This window comes from Opisthocomus hoazin, chromosome 2 (assembly GCF_030867145.1).
Source record: "Opisthocomus hoazin isolate bOpiHoa1 chromosome 2, bOpiHoa1.hap1, whole genome shotgun sequence".
Classification (NCBI taxonomy): domain Eukaryota; kingdom Metazoa; phylum Chordata; class Aves; order Opisthocomiformes; family Opisthocomidae; genus Opisthocomus; species Opisthocomus hoazin.
In genome coordinates, this window is record NC_134415.1 from 121032189 (window position 1) to 121055028 (window position 22840).

General features: G+C 42.0%; 1 protein-coding gene across 1 annotated transcript; it reads right to left on the minus strand.

The window, feature by feature from the left end:
• Positions 1-785: 785 nt before the first annotated feature.
• Positions 786-15247, minus strand: LAPTM4A (lysosomal protein transmembrane 4 alpha). Its single transcript, XM_075414890.1, has 7 exons — positions 15043-15247; positions 7366-7486; positions 5074-5150; positions 4851-4973; positions 3541-3636; positions 2078-2176; positions 786-1563 (listed from the first exon to the last, which is right to left on the minus strand). Exons 1-7 carry the CDS (start codon positions 15139-15141, stop codon positions 1489-1491), a joined length of 690 nt encoding a protein of 229 aa, XP_075271005.1. The 5' UTR covers positions 15142-15247; the 3' UTR covers positions 786-1488.
• Between the last annotated feature and the right edge of the window lie 7593 nt (positions 15248-22840).

The following is a 22840-nucleotide window of genomic DNA, read 5'->3' on the forward strand; positions in this document are numbered from 1 at the left end:
ATGTTCTCGCAGCACAGGTTAAGGTGCTCTCACAGATGGCATCTTTGTAAAGAGAAAACTAAGGAACCCATTACTGACAGTGTGATAATGACAGAGGGCACTTTTAAACACATCGGGGGACAGGCAGGATGTACGTACTTCAACAGATAAGAATAACCAACCACCTGTACGCTGTAGTAATTCAAGTCCTTTTCCCCAGAGTTTAATCCCAGATCCCTTTCATCTTCCAACACAGAAAGTAATTTTTTCTTCAGATACATTAGCAGATCATTAAATTACCTTTTACTTCTTACCACAGACGAGGAATAGCAGAAAGTTGCTGTTTGTAGTTGGGATTTTTTTGGTTTGTTTTTTTGGGGTTTTTGGTTTTTTTTGGGTTTTTTTTTTTTTTTGAAGAACATTTCTGAAGTGATGGCATCTGTCCAACAACTTTGGACATTTTCCAATGTAAATAATGTTGTAGTCCTACAGGGTGTCTGTCCTGCTCTTAACACCTGAGCACATCTGACATCAGATCTGCCCCGAGGGCTAGAAGCCTCCAGTACAATTCCCTTCCCCAGCTCATGCGCAGTATCAACCAGCCAAGCACTTGAGCTGTGAAGGCTGCAATAACAGCTCATACATTAAAGCGAATCCGTGTTCTCCACCCACAACAGGACTTTTGCTGAAGAACAGATCAACCATCAAACAACCCGTAGGAAGCCAGTGTTCACTAAGCTGCACCTAGGTGGGACTAGCTGCAGCGCACAGAAAACCCAACAAACAGATCAACCATGGCCCACGGGTAAACATTTTGTAAAAGATTTTATTTGAGTCTCATTTATCACAAAGAGGAAAATACATATAAGATTAGAAGCATGCAACCATCTTCCACATTTCTATTTTTTTCTTGCATTTGCAGCACATTGTAACACAACTCCTGTGCCAACCTCACTTCCTGAAAAATACGGTGTTTCAAGACATAGGATAACCAAAAAAACACAATAAAGGTAAGATAACATATGAGAAAAGTGCAAAGTAAAAAAGTCACGTATATACCACATTAAAACCCCCTCTCCCTCCAAAAAATGGATAAAGGCAAACCGTCATTTTGCTGCATGATCAGATTGTCTTTATGAACTACTTTACAAAAAAATTAATATAAATTAAGGGCACGATCCTGCAGACACTTATAATTGTAGCCAACTTCAATCATAGATTGGCTCAGTTGGTATTATTAAAAGCCACAAGTTAGCTACACGCATAAGTTCTTGCAGTATAAGGCCCTAAGGCAATAAAATGTTTAAGAGCATTAAGGAGAACAAAAATTAAAGCGAACAAAATCACTCCCAGGTGTGTTTTGCTTAGTAAGTTTATATCAAACATATTTTAAACAGAACAGTTTGCTCCTAAAGCCCTGAATATTTCTATTACTTAAGCAGTTTTGCAAGATTAAAAGACAAAACCCCCAGGAAGCTGGTACAGGTGTTTATTAACACGAAAATTGCTTCAGGCAGGTATGTACGGAGGTGGAGGTTCCTTCTCAGGCATCTTCACTGCCATTTCATAGGTTGGCAGAACATACTAAAAAGAAGACATTTTGAAGAGATTAATGCAGAAGGTTTGGAGAGAAAAAAAACACACACAGAACACCACCATACACGCCCCATCAGCAACTTAATCTGTGTTGCAGGCAAGTGTTTTTACGACGAACTTGCTGCTGTTTCTAGCAAGCTAGCGAGGAAGTGAAAGAAGCTGCAGCAGTAGTTTACTGCTCCACTGAACCTAACCCTGGGTCACTCCTTCCACCCCACTGCCTCTTGGTTTTGCGAAGCAGCAAGGAAGGTTTTGACTGGTGCAACCAGAAAGCTCCACTCTACTGCAAGAATAACATTCAAAGACTTTTCTCTACAAAACCTCCTATTTTGTGCGCTCTAAGAATGGAACTAAGAAATAACCCACCGCAACACTAGCTGCTTTAACTTTTTAAATCTTTCCAGACTTTGTTTAAACAGCTTGTAAACATATATGGATATAGTGGTTTTCTACTTCAAAATTAAACGATGCTGGTTCCTTTTATCTCAAAAAGAGGTTTTACCTGTGGAGGAGCTTCAAATGCAGGGTACACAGCTATCTCTGGCAAATTTCTGTTGCTGATATATTTATAGCAGTTCCATACGCAGTTAATTAGATATGCCTGAAAGAACAGAGATTTCTCTTTTTAAAAGACCTCATATGCATTAGCTGATTTGGAAGCTGGATTACATTCGTATGACAAGAAGGAGCATAAACCAACTTCGCCGACACAGATCTGAGGAATGGTTGCTGTCTCACAGATTTAGCCACGTACCCACGTTCCCCATTTAGCTTTGCTACCGCAGTGACTCAGAGAGGATGAACCACACAGGTTTTAGCAAAAGAATTCACAGATCCAGTCAACTAACCTCTCTACCTGCCTCAGCAGTGCTAATCAAATTAATCCCCAACTGGCTTCTGTGGATATCAGTCCAAACTTGCCAGGAGGAGGAGGAGGAGCCAACAGCAGGATCCCACTCATCCCTGAGTCAGCATTACTATTTGTCCAACTACCAGTGCAAAGAAGAGGGCACAAACACACAACTAGAGTGACAAGGAGAAGACGGCAGAGAAAAGTAGCCTGAACTTGAGGTCAACACTAACTGCTGTAGAAAGACATACTATTGTGCTCTCATGAGAATTAGATTTTTTTATTATTAATCTGTATAACATTAATCTCTGAGCTTTTCATTGCCAAGTTAGCACATGGTTATACACACAGTACCAAATTTCCCAAGCAATACAAAAATATAATGTATTAGGCTTCCACTCCTCCCAGTCAGACATTCCTCCTGGATAAACTATAGAAAATGAGCAAAATATTTTCATTACTTGATTTTTTTCTAAACTCAGTCTGAATGCAATAAAGCAATATTGTCATGACCAATGTATATTATCAACTCATTTCTTTAATATGCTTTGCCTGCACAAGTTTTTGTAATTCAGATCAATGCCTCTGCATTACTTCCTTTTTTTTAAGATCTGAACTGGTAATATCACCCTTCAGTAGGAAGAAAGGCACAGCTCTGAATTAACCTACACATTTCCTCCTTCCATCATCTTCCTTCTAAAGCATGCACCCCGATTTGTTAGACACAGTGAGAGATTTTAGAAGTTTTGTTTAGAAAACCTGTATGCAGTAACTCAATAGTTTCACTACAAGCTTAATTACTAAATTTAATCTCCACATACGCAAAAAGATGGCATTTGAAGCCTTTGTGGATTCCTACTTCCTATTCTAGAAGGGCAGAGCTGCATAAGCATGCCCCCATTGCACACAAATAAGTTAGTTGGAAACACCAGTACACAAAATACAAGACTTAAGTCACACCGTAATTGAACACCCTAACAATTCTGCTCAAAGAAATTCTTAACTCAGCATCAAGAAGTCAGCCAAGTAATTAATTCAGCACTGAGAATTAACTCCGATTGATAGCATCTTAACATAGTAACTCATGAAACAGACATGCTTAAGTTTTCACTTACCTTTAAAATGATAAATAAGGCAAAGAACACCAGAACAATAAACAAGAGACAGCTGGAGTCCAAGGCAAGCAGATCATCTTTGTAAGGGAAATCCGGCTAGTTAAAAAAAAAAAAATGTAAGGGAGAAAAAAGGAGGAGATATGCACGAACACTGCACAGTCACGAGTAGGACAGGACATCCAAACTTCATACCGAATGAAATAGACTCTTGCATAAACTACTCCACCCAAAACAACAAAAAGTTCCATTTCTCACTAGTTTCTTCTTCATCCTCCCACAAAGCACAGTATTTGTCCTGCCTCTGTCCTGCAAGAACAGGTCACTACGAAAGAGACACCCCTATACAGAAGCCTTGGACTGTTTATGTCCCTAGTCACTTCCTCAATCTCATGCTAACGCAGATTTTATACTTGTACAGCATTAGTAGTTACGGTCCTCTACTTGATAACTCTTTAATGACTTGGTATTAATTACGTCCTGTCACTCTAACCAGTAACGTACGTGTGCACAGAGCAGAAGGGAAAAAAGTTGCCCCAAACTTCAGAAGAGCCAAAACAAAGAGCTTCTGCAAATTTCAGACTCTTTTCCTTCCCTCATCACAGTAACAAAGCCTCTCTCCCACACAATCCAATTTTTTTTGTTTACCTCTGTTTTAAAAGGATTTTTTTCTTAACATCTATGTGACCCTAAACACTAGCCAGAAAAACCTTGTGAACTCTGCTAACTGACAGTATGTCCTATCCATTGAGTCTTCCCGCAGTTAAAACACAGGCAGTGTTAATGACAAGTCCATTACCATTTCCTTAGAAGACACTGTTGCAAAATGGTTAAGAGCCATATAGAACATACAAACAAATCCTTAGAATCTCAGATTCCATCCCCAAATGCCTTAGGACACCACATCATATAAATCCTTAGCTATACTCTTCTTCCCCTCCCCCACCAAATAAGGGTCAATGTGTTTTTCAGCTGCAGTAGCAAACCTGCCACAGAACCACATCGCTTACAGGGTTACGAACTCCCTTGAGTGCAGCCGTAGCAGAAACAATTTAAACCAACAACTCCCACCACAATTCTTTCTTTTCTCTGCCTGGCTCTCCCTTGATGGAGCAATGACACCTTCGGCCCTTCCACCTCTAATAAGCATTCATTCCCATAACCACGCTAGCAGTCATCTCCTATGACAGCCGCAGCCCGAATTCCTCTTTCATACACGTAAAGGAAGGTAACCATAGCTCAGCCACTTACCCAATTAAACCAAAGTTTAATTTCAAATGTAAAATACCAACTTGCGCTGAACAAACACTTACCAACTGATCCAAGTAATCCTTGATTCTGGGCAAGTAGGTTAGAGAACTGATGGCAACCAGACAACTGAGCACAAAGTCAAAGAGTTGGTAACAGAAAAATGGTATCAGCCAGCCTACACGATGCTAAGAGGGAAAAGAAAAAAGAAAAAAGCAGCAGCCTGTAAGGTATTTTGTTAAAAATTCAAGCAGCAAGTTTAAAACCGTGTACTATAAGTATACTTACAGCAATTGCACCATACACCATCATTGCGCTGATTGTGAACATGAGAAGGGAGATAGCAAATAGAACGCAGGCATTTTCTGCATTAAAAGAAAAACAATAAGCATCAGTCATTTCCTGAAGTAGCCACACTGCAGCTGACAGGTACACAAGCTCTATTCATTACTGTGATCTGTTCTCACTCAACCGTTTCATCTGTGCAGCAGCACAATTGAGTAACTCGGACCTCCTCCTAATGGAAAAAGATGTGGTTCAAGCAAGGCGTTTGGAAAAATCCCTCTGCCTTAATCAAAAGCCTGAATAAAGCTCAGACACACCAATTAGAAGCCTGACAGTTTGACGGAAATGCAACATAATGATGCCGATTTGCAATATATGTCAGTGCTAAAAGTATGTGGGTGATTAACTTTACTACTGGAAAGAATTTTAAGTGAAGTACAGTATCAGCCTTTACACTTCTAAATGCTTTGATTACGTGATTCGGTCACTGGCAGTGGGAGCAGCGCTGCTCCTCCAGTAACACCAAGGGAAACAGGAAATCGCTATGTGGAAGGTGTCCCATTATTTACACGGAAAGGCAGCGGAACAGAAGCCAAATGGTAGCAGAATCCAGGACAATCATGGAAACTGAATGATAAAGATTCTCCTTGTGCATCACAGTCACTGACGACAGATGCACAGCTGCTTTCCACGAGTTAGCTTACACTCGTTCTCCTACAGCAAGCATAGTTTACATTTTCAAACACAGAGGAAGAAGCCAGCTTGAGAGCCTATAGGTGTGATAAGCTAATGTTTTTAGCAATACTGAAGCCAAACTGCTGTGGTTCCCGTGCTTGAAACGGATGAACTAAGCATCTAACTTTCTAGTCTGCCACCCACTTGAAAAGACACACCGTAGAAGCACTTACATGCCCAATTCAGGATGAGATAATAGTATCTACATACACTGATGGCACTGAGGAGGTCCTCCCATGTCTGCAATGCACTGTGTTGATCAGAAAGCTCCAAGCACTCAGCAATAACCAACAAGTGGGGTTTTCTTCTGAAGATTTGTTACGCACAATATCCACACGCACAATCAAAACCATGATACCCCTTCAGGCACACAAAACCCTGTAGCCCATATTCCAACATGGGAAATAAGAATCTTGAAGTCAAAAGCATGCAATAGTCATTTTACACTAGAGTGTGGAGACAGCGCCTCCAGAAGCATCTCTCAGTCATGTAAGCTTAAGGCTACCAAGTACACCAGTATTTGTTACAAAACGTATGACATTTTACAGATATCTGTTGTAATTTTACTTAATATATTGGCTTTATGAAGAGAGTGGGAATAAGGACCAAATACATTTCATTACTCACAAGTGTGAGTTACAGTCACAGATCAGAACTGACAGATCCTCAACTCAGCTCATGAACAACTAATATGAAGACTGCAAACCAGAACTCTCATAATCAAGATTTGTGCTGTACTACTTATCTTCACTCCAGTCTGGATCTGACCCTCCCTAAATTTTACTGTAATACAACAGACTTAGATGAGACACATTAGAAGTGCCAGACTCAGCATATTTTGGCACATTTAAAAACTACAAAAATAAAGTATGTGGACAAGTTTACATGTCATACTACAGTTAAGAAACCTGGTCATTACAGACAAAAGTTTGACACTGATTACACTTGTACACATCATACACTTCATCTACAACAGAGTGGAAGTAGGTTTAGCTCTGCTCATGATGCTTTCCCTTCTGTTTCTTCTGCATGTCAAACTTGTTAGATAAATACTTCTGTTTCACTCAAGTACTTGGCATCCCAGTTCTTCCACTGTTCTTAGAAAAACTGCATGATTTTCCTCTTAGTAAACTCCTACGCAATAGCTGTAAGCTCTTTCCTTAAATCTGTGAGTATCAGCAAAAAATTCAAACAATAAAATCTTTACAAAGTTTTCTGCTTTTTGTTTTACTGACACAGCAAGGATACTAAATGTTTATAGAGAAAGTGAATTAAAGATGTTGCACACATACTTCAACACTCAAAGCATTAGAAGGCCAAGAAATCTTTCAAAGTCTTAAACTGTAAGATGCTTATGAGTAATAAGAAATAAAAATATTCCACACAAGTGTTTTTTTCCTTTCTTGTAGAAAACCTCAATCCCGGAATAATTAAAAGAGAAATTCAGGAAACAAGACAACCATATTTAAAAGCTGCATGCGTTATACTTTAGCATACGGCAAAAACACCATGATACCGCAAGCTTTATTTTCTAATCGAACAGCAGAGTTATACACCTACCAGCCATTCTCTCAGAAGCATAGTAATTTCCGATGACTTCATACTGGATATCAACAGTTGGCACCATATTTGGATGAGTCACTTCTACTGTCAACAAGATGCCCATCAGCAAGTTCACCACCTGAGAAAGATCAGTTACCTAAAGGTTATTTACACTGCAACAGCTATGATCTTTTTAAGGACAGACTTAAATCTTTTATTTCAGTTAGAAATAAACTTTTTGGTTTGCCCATATGTGGGAGAAAGAAAAAAAAAAAAGAACCCAACTTACAATTACATTTCAAGCTGATTACTACCAAAAAAAAAAAAAACAAACAGAAGCACTGGACATGTGCTAGGTTTAACAAATCACAAGTAAGTAACTTTGCAAATTAAGAGGATGAATAGAGTTTGTAAGGACTCAAATGACATCATTAAACTGATGCTGCATGATAAATGCACAGATTTGTGAACCTGAAAACTGGAAAGTTGAGAGACCAGGAAGGAAAAGGTACAACAACGGACACAACGAGGAACATTTGGGAAAGAGTTTCTACTTTCTACAACAAACTGAAAGGCAGAGTTGATTTAATGCACAAATAAGATACTGCACCCTACTCTTTCAAATAGTGCCGGGGGGCAAGCAGCGCAAGGGGATGTGCAAGCATCACACAGTAAACACTGTGTACGAGGGGAAACTTCCACTACAGCTCTAGTCCTCAAATGGAGCTTGCTTCTTGGATTCTCCCATGTTACAGTTTTAATACAAGCAGGGGAGAACTGGTTCCCTCCCCTTCCTAGGTCATCTATTAAAATCTCATCAGTCCTTATCAGAAAGGCTACACAAACACAGGTAAAGTTAAATAAGTCACATACAAAGACTGAACCCCCAAATTTGTAAGCATTCAGCAATGGCTACGTGCCTACCAGTCCTTCTCCTCACACTGCCACTGAAGACTGCTTCCCCATTTTGGTACATACCAGAAATGCTTTCAGCAACAGTAAGAGCTCAAAGAGTCAAAAGCAGCTTAAGCCTTTGCAAAACTGCCTTCGCAAAACTGCCTTCACAGCATTTATAACCTGTTGAGGATTTACAATGGCCTAGTTTCTCTTACTAATAATATCTGGAGAGACATGCCAAAGAAAAAGGGTGCATAACAAAAAAAGTCCTGATGGTATTTTCAAGCTGCAGTTTCCCAATCAGTACTCAGTACAGTCATCACCACCGGCAGAAGCTTTACAAACAGCCTCAAAACAAAACAAAAAAAAAAAAAAAAACAACTGCTTTGCAGTTTCTCACAATTTTGGAATATTTGCCAGACATTTCTTCTTTTACTGGCCTTGTTCCAGGAGTCAATGACAGTAATAGTGGCAAGTCTATGCTGAATTACTGAAGTTTTCAGTAAGGAAAGAAGGCTTTTCAAAATTTAAAAGGACTTTCAGCTTTTAAGACTCACAGTTCCTACAAGCTGCCTTTTTTTTTTTTTTTTTTTAAAAAAGGGTTTTGTTAGGGGATTTTTCCCCCCCTAGGATTTAGAGATATGACAGCGATAAGCTCGCTTATACCTTCTGCTAAAAAGAACCCTTTAATGAAATCAAAGCTGATCATTTTGTAGAAATGCTATTGTCACCGAAAATCCAGGAATAAAACCTTGTAACACCAATGTAGTGTTAAAAGGCAGGCATTCTTTATTGCAGTGCTGGATGCACGGGGGATAATTCCACCAAACATGCATACCTTATACTTTCCTTATGCAGTTTATATAGATCAAAAATACACATATTCATTAGGTTTCCCAATCCACCTATACATATGCATAACCTATCCCTTTCATATTAAAATCAGTTCCAATAAGTCATTTCCATAGACTCCTCCCAGCTGCGCTTGCGCAGTGCCTCCTAGTGGTGGTCGTCGGGGGTCCAAGATGAAGGCTCATCCTCTTCATCACAGTTCCTGCGCAAACTCAGTTCTCTTCTGGCTCCCATCCACACAGTAGGGTCGTCTTGACCGGTTCTAGGTGACTTCCAGCCCCTACCAAAAACTAACCCCTTTGTATGGAGATGCAAGACTCTCTGCTTCAGTTACTTTACACAATAGATAGGTACTATAAATGCACCTGCAACTATTAGGTAATGCTATTTCTATTAAAAATCCCCTTCACTACTATTCTTTAACATTAATGGTTACCTAGAGACTAGACCCTCTGTTCCCAGACCTAATGTCCAGATGGGCAGGGCTGTACAAGGGACATAGCAGCATTGTTCATGTTTATGGTTAACTGATTCTATCATATCATACATCTTATATTACACGAGCTTATTAAAAATTCCAGCTACTTTCAGTCACTTGTATCCTCCAGTTTATACCTTGGAATGTAGAATATAACAACTAGTACAGCTGGCAGTAAAATACTAAGTTTAGCCTTGAAATGAGCAGATTTTCCCCCTCTCAAGACACTTCCCACAGGGAAAACTGTCGAGTTGCTCATATGCCATTTGTCTAAATTTTTAATTTTGCTTCAACATTATTTAATGTATAGAATACCATATTATCTTACTACTCCTGTTTCATCCTTCTCTACCCTGGCTTTCTGCGCTCAATGTATTTTCAAGCCTTCTATTTCCTCCTCTCCGTGAGTGAACCAGGGCTATCAACCTATACTTTGGAAAATAACTTCTTGCTCTATACTTGTTTTAAAAAGCCTATGTCAAGGTTCAGATCTCAGTTGAAACATTGAGCTCTACTTCATAAAAGACAGAGGGACATGTTCAATTATATATAAATCTTTTATTGTTTAGACACAGTCATCATTTTAACTTAAATACTGATAAAGTTCAGGACAAAAGACAATATTACTTCAAATATTGAGTTTAACTGCCATGATAGCCTATCTGCCTCAAGATAAAGAAGAAGCAGCACATGAATTAATATAGAAGTACTGAAGAACTTGAATGCCTTGGAACTGTGAGACAGTGATCCTACAACTGTCACTTTTTTATTTTCGTCCTATCCATGGTCCTAATTTAGCATACAAAAGTCCTTAATAATTTCACAAGTTACTGGGTGCAGCTCAAAGTATTTAAGCTTTATTTTCTCAACCTGCAATGGTGTGCAAGGACAACAGGAAATTAGAGAGCCATTCAAAATCCAATCTGTCAGGATCAGTGAGACAGAACAAAAGTACTAACTTAAAAAAAACAAACAACAACAAACCCAAACCTCTACCAATTAACACACTCCAGGGTTTCCAGTATTGCATTACTGCTATTTGTGCATTGTATCACAGCACTGAGCCATTCATCATGTTCAACATATGGATTTCAATTCAGAGTTACCAACAACTCCAAATTAGGTGTCCTAAGCACAAAGCCAGAGCCTAGATTTTAACTACTGCCATTCTTTTTTCACAGAAGCTTGATATCAGCAAGACCACAAGGCTTGTTTCAACTTGATAGTCAACATGACTGGCAGCAAGAGTATGGTTTGGATTGCAAGGCATCATCAGAGCTTACAAGAATATACTCACTGTGAATAAAATATATGTTCACAAATGCTCTACATCGAGAAGTAGTAAAAAAAAAAAACCACAAAAACATAGCACAGGTAAGCCTCAGTACAACCTGAAGATTAAAAGCACCACCCCCCACAGAAACTCACCAACCCTGACAAGCCAGCACTCAGTGGGCAGTGCACCGTTCTGAGGTGTTACCTCAGAAATCCCAGCAGTCCCCAGCCTAGTCTTTTGTTAGGAAGTCAAAAAAATAATTAAAAATACAACATGCATGTTCAAATTCTTATTCAAAAGATGGTTCCATTACGATGAAAAAACTTCATTTAGTTTGTAGTAGTTTAAGAAGTGTATTTTACTCTTATAATTGAGATAACTGAGCTTAATGGAAGTTCACTGTAGCTTACATCAAAATCAAAAAAAATCCAACATCTGATAGAAGAAAAAGTCAGCAAGTAGAAAGTCAGCATTCACTACTAACTGGTAACAGAAGTATAAGCTCCCCATATGATCAGAACTGAAAAGACTGTGGAACTATTAACAAGCATTAGCTTTTTAATTAGTGAGTTTTATCTCCATGGTGTACATTTAATGCCTAATCATGTAAGTGCTTCATCTCTCTAGAGGCCCAGGTTTCCCCAAGCACTGACTGACTAGAAGTCTTGGACAGAAACAAGAATTCCTACTTATGATTTATTTCCTTTTATGAGTGAGAAAGAAGAGGGAAAGTGTCTTGCACTACTACAATTTCTCATTTTCCTCTCTCTTTTCCAGTATTTTTCATTAAAGAAACAAACCAAGATGGGGGTTTTGTTTCCTTATACTGAAATAATAAAAGCCTGAAAAAGAATAATTTTAAATAGGGTACTTCAGAGCTTCTGGCACTGTCAAGAATAGACTGATACCAGTTACACTCCTTTGTTTCTGGAAATCTTGTTCCGTGAACAAATGACCCCAGGGATCATCCTGACCCTCCTGATAACCAGTAGCAGTTGCATCATTTTGACTCCACTGCTGAAGTTTGCTGCCAGAATGAAACAGCCACTCCCTCCAAAACAATGCTATTGCTTTTAGACTGTTTATTGAACTCTGATCTGATTCTTGCCCATGCAGTGTTCACGCTTCCGGTTGCTGGAAAGCACTGTGCCTAATAAGAAAGTTCACAGGAAGAAACAAACTTCAAAGCCACACGTTTGCAATTACAGAGCTAGGAATAGGTGGTTTCTTTCCCTTCCTACACAGCACAGTAGTGGGTGTTGCAGAGTAAACCAAACTATATTAGTCCTGGAACTCAAGTACAAGTCCGCTAGAAATGTTCTTAACTCACCTTTTTGCCAATACAGTTTTATCTATTTATCAGAAACAGTGGCAGCATACAGACTGAAGCATGCTTAAAAGACACAGTTTGATCACACAGACATTTTAGAAGATAGTGTCCTTGTTCTCTCTAGACTCACAGAAGTACACAACAAGGACAGTGATATAACTGTTTTAGTAAGGAGGTAAGTCAATTAGATACAAGATTTAAGAGTATACAAATAAGCAAGGAATAGGAAAATGCCTACAGAAATGGTTACATAAGAACAACACACATGTATTAAATGGCCAAAACTCTTATCTTACTAAAACATCTGGAGTAGATTGCTACGAGACTCCATTTTATGCTTGGTATCAAATTCCTTCAGGACTGCGCAGCATGAGAACACAGTGTATCCACTGAGCATTTCAGTAACACAAAGCTATTGTTGAACTAAGTAGTCTCTGCCACAAAAAAGCTACCTCCCTCGGAAAAAAAAAAAAAAAAACACCAAACAAAAAACCCACCCCACACAAAGTTATTGCTATTTGTCCCACTGTAATTTACATACACAGATCACTAAATTGATTTAGAAATACTTATCACAAGCTAGTGTCTGAAAGACTTAAGTTGTGATATATTTAAATGGTGCATTAACATGTCTAAACAACCTGACATACCCTAGGCCATTTAATGTGTTGTTGTTTTTTTTTTTAAGTTTATCAGCAGAAAGATAAGTTTAATTTTCACTGTCCAAATTGTACTTTGCCTTCAAAAGGTATGTATTACAGTTGAATTCCAATTTAAAGCATTAGGCAAGACCACCTAAGACTTCACAGTGAGACCTCATTTCAGCTCAAACAGCTAACAGTTGACAGACTGAAAAGAGTTATCGTCCCACCTGACACCTGGGAAGAAATGGATAAAAATTTTAAATGCATAATTTAAGAAAATGTTTGACATAGTTTATAGAAAAACACAGTTATGAATTCCTTCACCTGCACCCTGCTACCCTGAACTCAACTACATTTTTCCCTCTGGCAGCCTGAATCCGTTGCAATTACGCAGGATCAAAGGAACACTATGCCTCGGACAACATTCCGCCTCCGAAGCCATCGGCCTCATCAATGACCGGCAAACTTTTCACCGCCCATAAGCACTACAGGTATTTGTGCAGATTCAGCAAGGAGGAAGTGGTGCTGCATCCAGGCAACAAGATGAAACAGAAGCACAGCAAGAGAGGTAGAAGCTGGAAGTACTGCTGGTCTGTGCCAGGGAATGCACATCGCTGCCCACCGCCCCTGACCAGCTCCTGGGTTTCTAGGTAACTCCTGTGATGAGACAATGAAAGGAGGGGGGGCCATAAGGTGCGTTTGTTCCACAACGAGGATGGGTCTCCTTACTGTTAACAATTTATGCTTTCACTTCAGGTACCAGAAGCATATTCTTGATCTCCTTTCATCAGCACAGGGTAGAGCTTCTGGAAGTTTTGCAGATTTCCAGAACAAGTTCTCTGTTCAACACTGCAACGGACCTTACTTTTCTATTTTGCATGAACTAATAGTAGAACTTCATCAACACCAAGACATTTTTACCAGTTTATTTTTGAAAAAGAGACATCCCTTTCTTAGGGTTTTGTTACACTCCCCACCCCCTAACCTGGCTTTGTCTTCTGTTCCTCTCTCCTGCTGATTTAATTGTTTGCCTGTACATTTTTTTGTCCATGGAACGACCAAGATGGGGAAGAAAAAAAAAACCAAAAAGGATCTCCCTATCCTTACTGAAGATAAACCATAAACTCTCCAAACTTAAATCCCCATGCCTGTAAAAGCAGCTTCTGTGCATGGCTCCTTCACATCAAGGCATAAAAATTCTACACACTTTCTATTTTTACAATCTGAGGAAGGGTGAAGGAGAACGCAGGCTTTCGTCAGAGCTTCAGGAGAACAGAAAAGCTATGATGCAACGTTTTTAAAGTACCCTCATAGGCAGTAAAAATGTGAGGGTAAGCGGATGATAAGGAAGTGACTTCAGTGAAGGGGAACTCAGTTCTCCTTTAAGGGAACTAAGGGAAGTTAAAGCTCCAGGCCTTAACTTGCTGATACTGTTTTCACATTTCCACTTTAGTTCAAAACCATGTTTAAAATTTCAGCTTCACCACCACAGCTCTCTCTCAGAGAAAAAGCACCCACCAGTCAGAAAACACAAAGTATTTTGGAAACTAAACCTGTTTCTATTGCTCCTCAACCGCTCTGTCGAGAACACAGATTACCGAGTAACCAGGAACTTCCCTTTCCCCACAGCTCTTCAACAGGCAGAAGCCATTTTCACTCTGCAGACCCTTGCCTTCCTCTCAGAGGTCACACGCTCCTCAGGGGAACAACATCTTACCATCCTATTCCCTCCGTGTCCCCCCAGACGTTAGCACCTCCGCCTTCAGTATTGAGACACGTAACAGACCCAACATCTCCAATCTAAGAGAAGGAACGGGAACGGTAACAGAACCCCTCGGAGACCCGGATTAAAAGGCCTTTCCTTTACTTTGTTTCTCTAACCCGGAGAGGAGAGGCCGCCAGGGGACAAGTGGGTTTGGCGAGCCCCACACCGATCCCGGGAAGGAAGCGGGGACCGAACCACCCCGGGTGACTCCAGAAACTCGCGCAGCTTCCCCCGCACGGAGCAGCGCAGAGGACGATCGTGACGGCTGGCACGACAGCAGCCGAGTCCCGACACAGGACAGCACCACCCGCCCCCGCCCGCGCATGCGCTGCCCACTCCGCGCCCACCGCTCCCAGGCTGGCCAGTGGCCGAACTCCCGCGCACGCGCGCTGCGCACGACCCCAATCACCGCCCCCTCAGCGGCGCCGGCTGCCCCCCGCGCCGGTCTCTCACCATGTACCAGGTGCCCAGGATAATGGTGCCGGTCCGCACATGGCAGCAGCCGCAACAGCGGGAGCTGTAGAAGCGGTCACGAGTCCGCTTGAACGTCATGGTGGCAGCGGCGACGCCGACGTCCCGCCTCGAGGCCCGCCGCCGGCCCTCTCTAGCCGCTTCGCCTCCAGCTGGGGGCCGTGAAACCCCCGCGCACGCGTCACAGCCGCCCTGACCAATCAGGCGCCGACAGCGGAGGCGTAGGGGTGTGCCTGCGGAGGGCGTGCGCGTTGCCGCGGCAACAGGCGATTGGCGGCGCCGCGGGCCAATCGCAGCGCGGTTGGGTGCAACGCCCCGTTGTTCACCTGCGGCGGCGGGGCGGGGCTCACCTGAGGCCAGGGCCTCGCCCCCTCTGTCTGCCATGTTGGGGCGGAGCCCGTTCCTCCCGCCGCGCTGCCTGGAATGGCGGATCCCGCGCCGTGTCCAGCCGCAGCCCGTTCTGCCAAGGAAAACTGGAGTCGCTGTCTCCTTGGTAGAGCCCGAAGTGGCCTGCTTTGAGATAATACCAACATCCTGCGGCTGTCGCTGAAATTCAGCCAGTACCGTAGAGGGTTTAGTTCGCTTAAGCCCTTTTGCTGTTTTTTTTTGATGAATTCCTTGGGTTAAATTATTAACACTCTGTGTGTGGTGTTAAGAGGATGTGTAATAAGAGGGTAAATGGAAGAGGTGAGATTTAGTCCACGATGCTTTACTTTTTTGTGAGTCAAAATGAGTGTGAGTGGGTAATAGTGATAATACTGCATCCGTCCCACTGAGAATTGCGAGTGCTGCCAGATGCATGTGTTAATTAGAAATAGTGTGTGTAAATCCAAGTGCTGCCCTCATGCGCAGGTGTGGTCAGGGGTGGTGGCACCCTTGGACGGATGATCCATCCCCGCACAGAGCGGGGCCTACAAAGTTCCGCTGACCCGAGGGCACTGGTGATGTTTGCAGGCCTGAGCTGTTGATACACACACACGCACAGTTTATTTTAACCTGGTGCAGCTACAAGTATTTCCTGCTTGGCTGTGTACAGCCAGTTTGAGGCACTCATAGATTCGCAAATATTTGCTGTGCGTATATACACCGACATGTATGTCATTTGTCAGTACTAATACCTAGTTTTTTCACTCTGAACAATGAGAAGATAATGGAGGTGACTGTACTCGTCCTTTTGATACATTCCAGATCCTACAATTAACACGTTTTGTTGTTTTAACTACTTAGTCTGTTTTTAAACATGGGCTGTGGCTGAGTTGTTGGAAATGTTTACTTAAAGGCTTTAAAAAAGGCTTTTAAAACTGACCTTTTTATTTTAAATCCCCTGTGTTCCATAATTGGTGTTTTTCTTCCTTAGGGCATATTTCATTTTTGAATAAACATGTTGTAAGTGCTGCTAAGACTGCTTTAATGATCCTATTATAAACTATTGTTTGTTTCTTCAGTGATCCTAATGTTCTCAGCCCTGTGCACAGATGCTTAATTATCAACACTCTGATTTAATGTAGCAAAACCCTGGACTAATTTTAATCAATATACTTGCATGCATGTAAATAAATAGAAAAGGAATGTGATTTTGTTGTAATCACTCATTTAAAAAATCAGTTTTCTTACAGATGGCGCGTTGGGAAGCCTAAGCCAACTGTTTCTGCAGCGTGCACGCCTGAATTGGTTACATTGTTCCTGCGGAGTTGAGAGCAGCTCTCCCTCTTGTTGGTCTGTGCGTGAAAGAGGAATTCACAGGGCCAGAGTGAGTCAGAACAGCAAGCACGAGCCTCTCACTTGAGTTAGGGCATACACTTGGAAACACCTGGATTCCATTCTCAATTCAAACCGTTTGTGAGGGCAAGTGCTCCAACTGAGATCTTGCAGTTGGACACTTCACCTTCACTAGCATTGCTAGCAGCTCTCATGTCAGGCTCAGATCTTCAGGGCTATTTTCATGAGATGAAAGAAATCTTAATTAAGTGTTCATATCTTTGTCAGCCAGGCTCAGAATAAAAATTGATGCAATTCCCTTGAGCTTCACTGCTTGTTATACCCTGCAGACAACAAAGATACTGGGAAGAATAATGTGAATGTCATTTAACATCACAAAGCGGCTTTCCACAGCGGGATAGACTGATGTGGAACTGTTGAGCAGGCGTAAAAAAACTCTCCACTTTCTTCTCCCCTCAAAAAAAGAAAAGGGGGAGGAAGATTAAAAGAGTATTTTGAGAATGATTGCATTGTTTCCTGTAGTACTTGGGGGAAGAGAGGATAGGTTAATGATTTTAGTCCTACCCTCTGTGAAAAGATTCCAGTTCTTCCATGCCGCAAGCAGCCCAGATGACCTCAAGCAAGACACTTCATTCTCTCTGATCCTTAATTCTCTCCTTTTTGATAGTTCAGAGGAGGATTTGTGAGGCTAAATGTAAGAAAAATTCTGAAGGGCTCAGCTTACAGTCACAGCAGCCAGAGCAAAATCTCAGAGAGACAGAGAGGACTGGTGATAAACTTTTCTTCCCAAACAGCAAAAAGACCTTGGCATTGCAGAAGCAAATCGTCCACTTCCACAACAGTAAGAGCAGAAAGCCCTACATATATCTGCAAGTCAGAAGCAGCTTCAAAAGAATGATTGATTTGGATTCCTTTACCAGCATGACACTGAACTCCTCCCCTCTCAGCAGGGAGGGAGGGAAGGAGTTTCGGTATCATGGTGTTCTTCATTAGCCAGACTAGTTAGGTATTTCAAAATCTACGGTTAGACAGAAGATCTGAACTCCTGTCTTGAGAGGGCATGGCAATGTTTTAACAAACATGAATTACTATTTTTGAATAATCATATTTGAAAATAATACATGTGACAACAGAACAGCTAGGATCATGTGAACGAGAGGATGTCACCGAAAATCCGTGAATAAAACCTCATAGCACCAATGTAGTGTTAAAAGGCAGGCGTTCTTTATTGCAGTGCTGGATGCATGGGGGATAATTCCACCGAACATGCATACCTCATACCTTTTCCATGCAGTTTCTATAGATCAAAAATATACATATTTATTTTATTCATGCATATTCAGTGTTATTCTCTTTGGCGACTGGTGTAAACTTTTCTCGCTTCTTACGTAGATTGTTGTGCAGACTCAGTTACCCTTTTCTATTGTTCCTTTTTGAGTAGGTGGTATTACTTGAGTAGGGGGTCAGTGAGTCGGTGGTCGCGATCTCCCCCTGCCGGAATTACCTTTTACCTGTTAGACTCCCAATCTTGGCAAACGTGGTCAGTTTCTTCAGTCCGCTTCACAGAACCACACTCCATCATTTCTCTTGACAGAAACACGATTACCTACCATTGTTACCGTTAATAGTTCCTTAGAGACTAGACCCTCTGTTCCCAGACCTAATCTCCAGGTGGGTCAGGCTGTACAAGGGACATAGCAACATTGTTCATGTTTATGGTTAACTGATTCTATCACCCTGGTTACAAGGCCAAGTTGCATTTCCTTTCAGCTTGTTGAAAAATTAAGTTCACCACCTGCAAGATGTCAAAACAATACAGCGCTAAGACTGTTTTATGCTGATTTCTGTAATTCCACAGCTTCTCCCTTTCGTGCTATTCTTCAGTCTATCCTTGTCTAAAAGATGTTGGTTTAGACTTAGACTGTAATCATTACTTCTCTGCCTGCACTGAACCATTGCCAGGTTGCTTATGAAAGATGAGGTGTCATTCTGCTTCAGCATATGCTGTGTGTGTGTGAGGGGATGAGGGGAAGCTTACAGAGCATGAGCTGGTAATCGTAGGTAACCCCCATGGGAAGAGTTCATATCACTTTACAATTAAAACATTGTGCTGTCTGACGTTGGTGAAACTGAGGCACAGCAAGGTGAACTGATTTGACCAACGCCACAAATACCAGTGAAATCGATAGGAGCATCTAGCAAGTCTCCTTCTTTGCCAGGGAACAAAAGGTGCAGCGCAGGACGTGTTGGAGCTCTTCCATCCCAAATGGAAGGCACTTGACTATGAGGAGTCAGCTTGTATAATTTTTTCCTATAACTTTGTGTGTGTGTCTGCTACTTCACATTATCAAATAAAAAAAAGAGGAAAGGTGACTCTGTTTCTCAGACTTGGTTATTTTCCACACTAAACAACCATTTTTAAATTAAAAACAAAAAAACAAGGTTTTTCAACATCCCAGAAAAACTAATGTCTTTACATAGATACTGTAGTATATCAGAATTTAGAAAAATCAGTAGAACTGGTGCAGAAGATGTGAAAATTATCTGCACTGAGAGCATGGACTGACTTTTTGCTTCTTTAAAACAGATAAGCATGTACTGGAGTAAAAGCAAAGCATTAACATATCAATGAGGGAGGAAAAAGACCTCAAATAAATTAGTCAGGAGGGAAACTTTCCTGCTGGTGACTCACACAGTGAAATCCGAGATATCCTGAAGTCAGCATTAATGAATTTTAACCAGCTTTTTTCTCCAAGATGGATTCTGCTAGAAAAAAACAAGCTAATCTGGAGATTCAGTGGTTTTGTGTAAAAGAGATAAGAATGTAATAAGAATGTATCACAATGAGTTTTGTGGTTATTGGATTTTACTTTTGTTTATCGAATTAATCAACATCACTTTGGGATTCCTAATGCAATGTTCCAAGCTTCTGTACTTTTTGTTCTAGTTGATTGGTGTTAACAATATGCATTATCTCTTACCAGCAATTTAACTCAGTTCCAAACCTTTTAACTCATAACAGATGGATCAGAAAGTCGGGGTTAGAAAAGCATTTAAAATATGACAGCATGATGTAAAACTTTTATTAGCACAAGACTGTGTTTCTGGGTTACTCGCTGTACACTCAGGTTTTCTAAATATCAAACACAAGAAAAATCCTTGTATACGTTTATAGAATCAAAATCTGTGAAACTAGAAGAGCCGTGGTTCATTTGTATCAGCCTTCATACAGCTGAGGAGCTATAAAAATGTCTAAAAATCACATACAGCGTTTTCCTCCATCTAGAATGGTACTCGCGATGTCAGACATCGCAGCGCTTTCACATGAGCGCAGGGAAGGGGCAATGTCCTGCACCCCCGGCCGTGTCCCTTTCCAGCCCTCAGCCCGACTCGCCTCTCCATGAATCCTGGCGGGATGAACCGGAGGAGCCTGGGGACCCACACGCTGCCCGCCCAGGGAGGTAGGAAGGGTTTCCTTCTGGGGACTGCGGTTTCTTTACACATCGGCTCTTTGAATGGGTTTGCAGTCTGGGATGTTGGCAAAGATTTCCAGGAGGAACACAGGCAGGCAGCTGATGCTGCCAAAAGTGGCGTCATTTATCATGTCTCTGTAACTTGCACTACACAGAACCACCACCAAAGGAAAACAGTGCATGCAAAGAGAAATCCAAGTTTAACAGGAAATAAAGCTTACCAAGTTTCTAATATTCTCTTGACGGGACAATACCAAGGTCAGTTATTGTTACAGTGGCTTTTCCCCAAGAAGGCGCAGGGAGTTTGTTTCGCAGACCGATGCATTACAGTGTCCTTTCCGTCCGGGAGGACGCTTCCTCTGCGGATGAGAGCATCTGCAGAGCTGAGGATCAGGGACGGCACATACTGGAAAGTTCAATTTGCCTTGAAAAGACCCCTGGGCCTGGTTCAGTACCATCACAGAAAAAGGGCAAGATTTCCTATAGAGAATCTTTGTAGGCCATGAGTTAAAAACCCTCTCTCCTGGCAAGGAGTCAGCTACCCTTAGAGCATTTTCAGTGTAATGGAGCCGGCCTGTGTTGTTATCATAATAAATAAATAATTTTCTGCCAAGCAATTAGCATGTCTACCTGATACTTGGCTCATGCAGAGATCTGTCAGCTGTGCCCCTGATCTGCAGATTGGGTGGAACCTTGATAATTACAGATAATTACAATGATCAATTACAGACAATTATGGAACAGCAGGCCAAATTCCTATCTGCAGTTGCCCCACTTAACCCTGATGGTTTTACACCATGGTTTTAGTGTGAAGCAAAGCTTCAGCCTCTGTGTCTGCATCCTGCAGTCTGCCTGTGAGTAAACACAGCTTTGTAGGTCAGGAGTTCATCAATTACAGCAACAACCACATCTTAGTGCCCAAGATACTCACGGACCCATCGCCTACAGACATGGCCCTGTTATTAGGGATATAGCCAGTCTTCCACCTTCAAAAGGCTTCCCACAAGAAAGAGCATCATTGTAAAAATAGACCAGACCGAGTTTAAGAGAAAGTTGGAACTTAAAGCGGTGTATTTCATCATTTGCAGCTGCTGCTGTAACAATTCATTGCTTGCTCCTAACCAGATCATAGATGTTTTCCCACCCACACTTCATCCCACCTCCCACGCCGCGGCTGCACCGGAGCGCTGATTTCCAGGCGCTGGGCCGTCTGCAGGCGCGGGGAGAGCTTTTGGCTGTTCCCGAGGCATGTGCCACTCACGCGGCTAACAAATTGCTTAGGGAAAAGGCAGGGGTAGCCCGCTGGGTCTGGGCCGTGAACTGGCAACTAGACTGCACTGGGCTGATGAATGACCAAAGAGAGACTACTCCAGATGTACCCTTCTGAGGGAGAAGACATGCAGAGAACAAAAACATTCTGCTATAGCGCAAGCCATGCTACAACCTATTGGAGGGATGCTGAGTCTCCCGTCTGAGGATTTATGCTAGTCTCCAGCTAGTAAAGACCAGAGACCAGGAGAATGAGCATATCGAGCACATTCATTTAACACTCCCGATGCCAGAAGCAGCACAGCAGGCTGATGACTTGCACAGAACGATTAATTCTCAAAGTAGAGATGGTGAGGCATGTCGTAAAAGCACAGAAACCAGGGAGTAGCCAGAACATGCAGCAATGAAAGGAAGGGGCATTTCATAAGGGACCCAAAGGTCTGCTTTTCAAAGGCCCTGGCCATCTGCAAAGAGCGTTTGTTAAGCTGAGCGATGGTTTTTCAGCCTCTGAGGACTAGGAAGTGAAAGAACGGAAGGTAGCAGCAGCTGCTAGGTGCTTCGTGTTTTGTTTTGGTTGGTTTTTTAAACTGGCTCCATTCAGTGAGGAGCCAGCCCCTCGGCACGCTTCTCCACCCCGGGGAGCCCGTGCAGCGGCAGCAGCCACGCTGGGGATGCGGCGCAGAAAGGCTCCCGGCCCTGCCGCAGCCGTATCGACCGAGCAGCGCCCACCTGCCCTTCCCAGCGGCTCGCACCAACGGTACCGATACAGCAGATGGACCGCACAAAGAGCACGTTGCCACCAAATTCGCTCTGAAGAGAGCTTTGCAATTATTTAGCAAATTTTAACAGTGTTTAGTTGTAGGAGTGTATTTTCTCTGCCTGCGTTGGAATGGGGTATTAAATAAGGTGCTGCTATAAACTGCTGAGCCTGTCTGTATTACAGTGATGACTTCCCGTCTGTGAAACAGTGGAGCCAGAAGAAAAATACAATTCTGATACCGCTGATGTCAGTGAGAGTGCTACTGATGAACTCGACAGAAAAAACTGGGTAATATAATTTGCTGCCGCTTGTCATCAGCACTGCAGTCAACTTGTCAGTGTTATGGGTCTCGATTGTTCCTTTATCCCAACAACAGGAGAATGTCATGAGGATTTCCTAAACATAAAAGGGTTCAGATGAAGGAAATCTCTTGAAAATCATTTACAGCACCTCGAAAAAGCTTGAAAATGGAATGGTTTTAGCCAAAAACACGTGCTCTTACTCACACACATACAAACTAATGAAATAAAACTGCTCAGGAGTGCTGGACTTTGGGCAA

Coding starts and splice junctions, on each gene's coding strand:
- LAPTM4A (XM_075414890.1), bottom strand. CDS start 15,141: ATGACGTTCAAGCGGACTCGTGACCGCTTCTACAGCTCCCGCTGTTGC. Junction 3,637..4,850: donor AGGATTACTTGGATCAGTTG/GTAAGTGTTTGT, acceptor TTTTTTAACTAG/CCGGATTTCCCTTACAAAGA. Junction 1,564..2,077: donor CATTTGAAGCTCCTCCACAG/GTAAAACCTCTT, acceptor TCTTCTTTTTAG/TATGTTCTGCCAACCTATGA.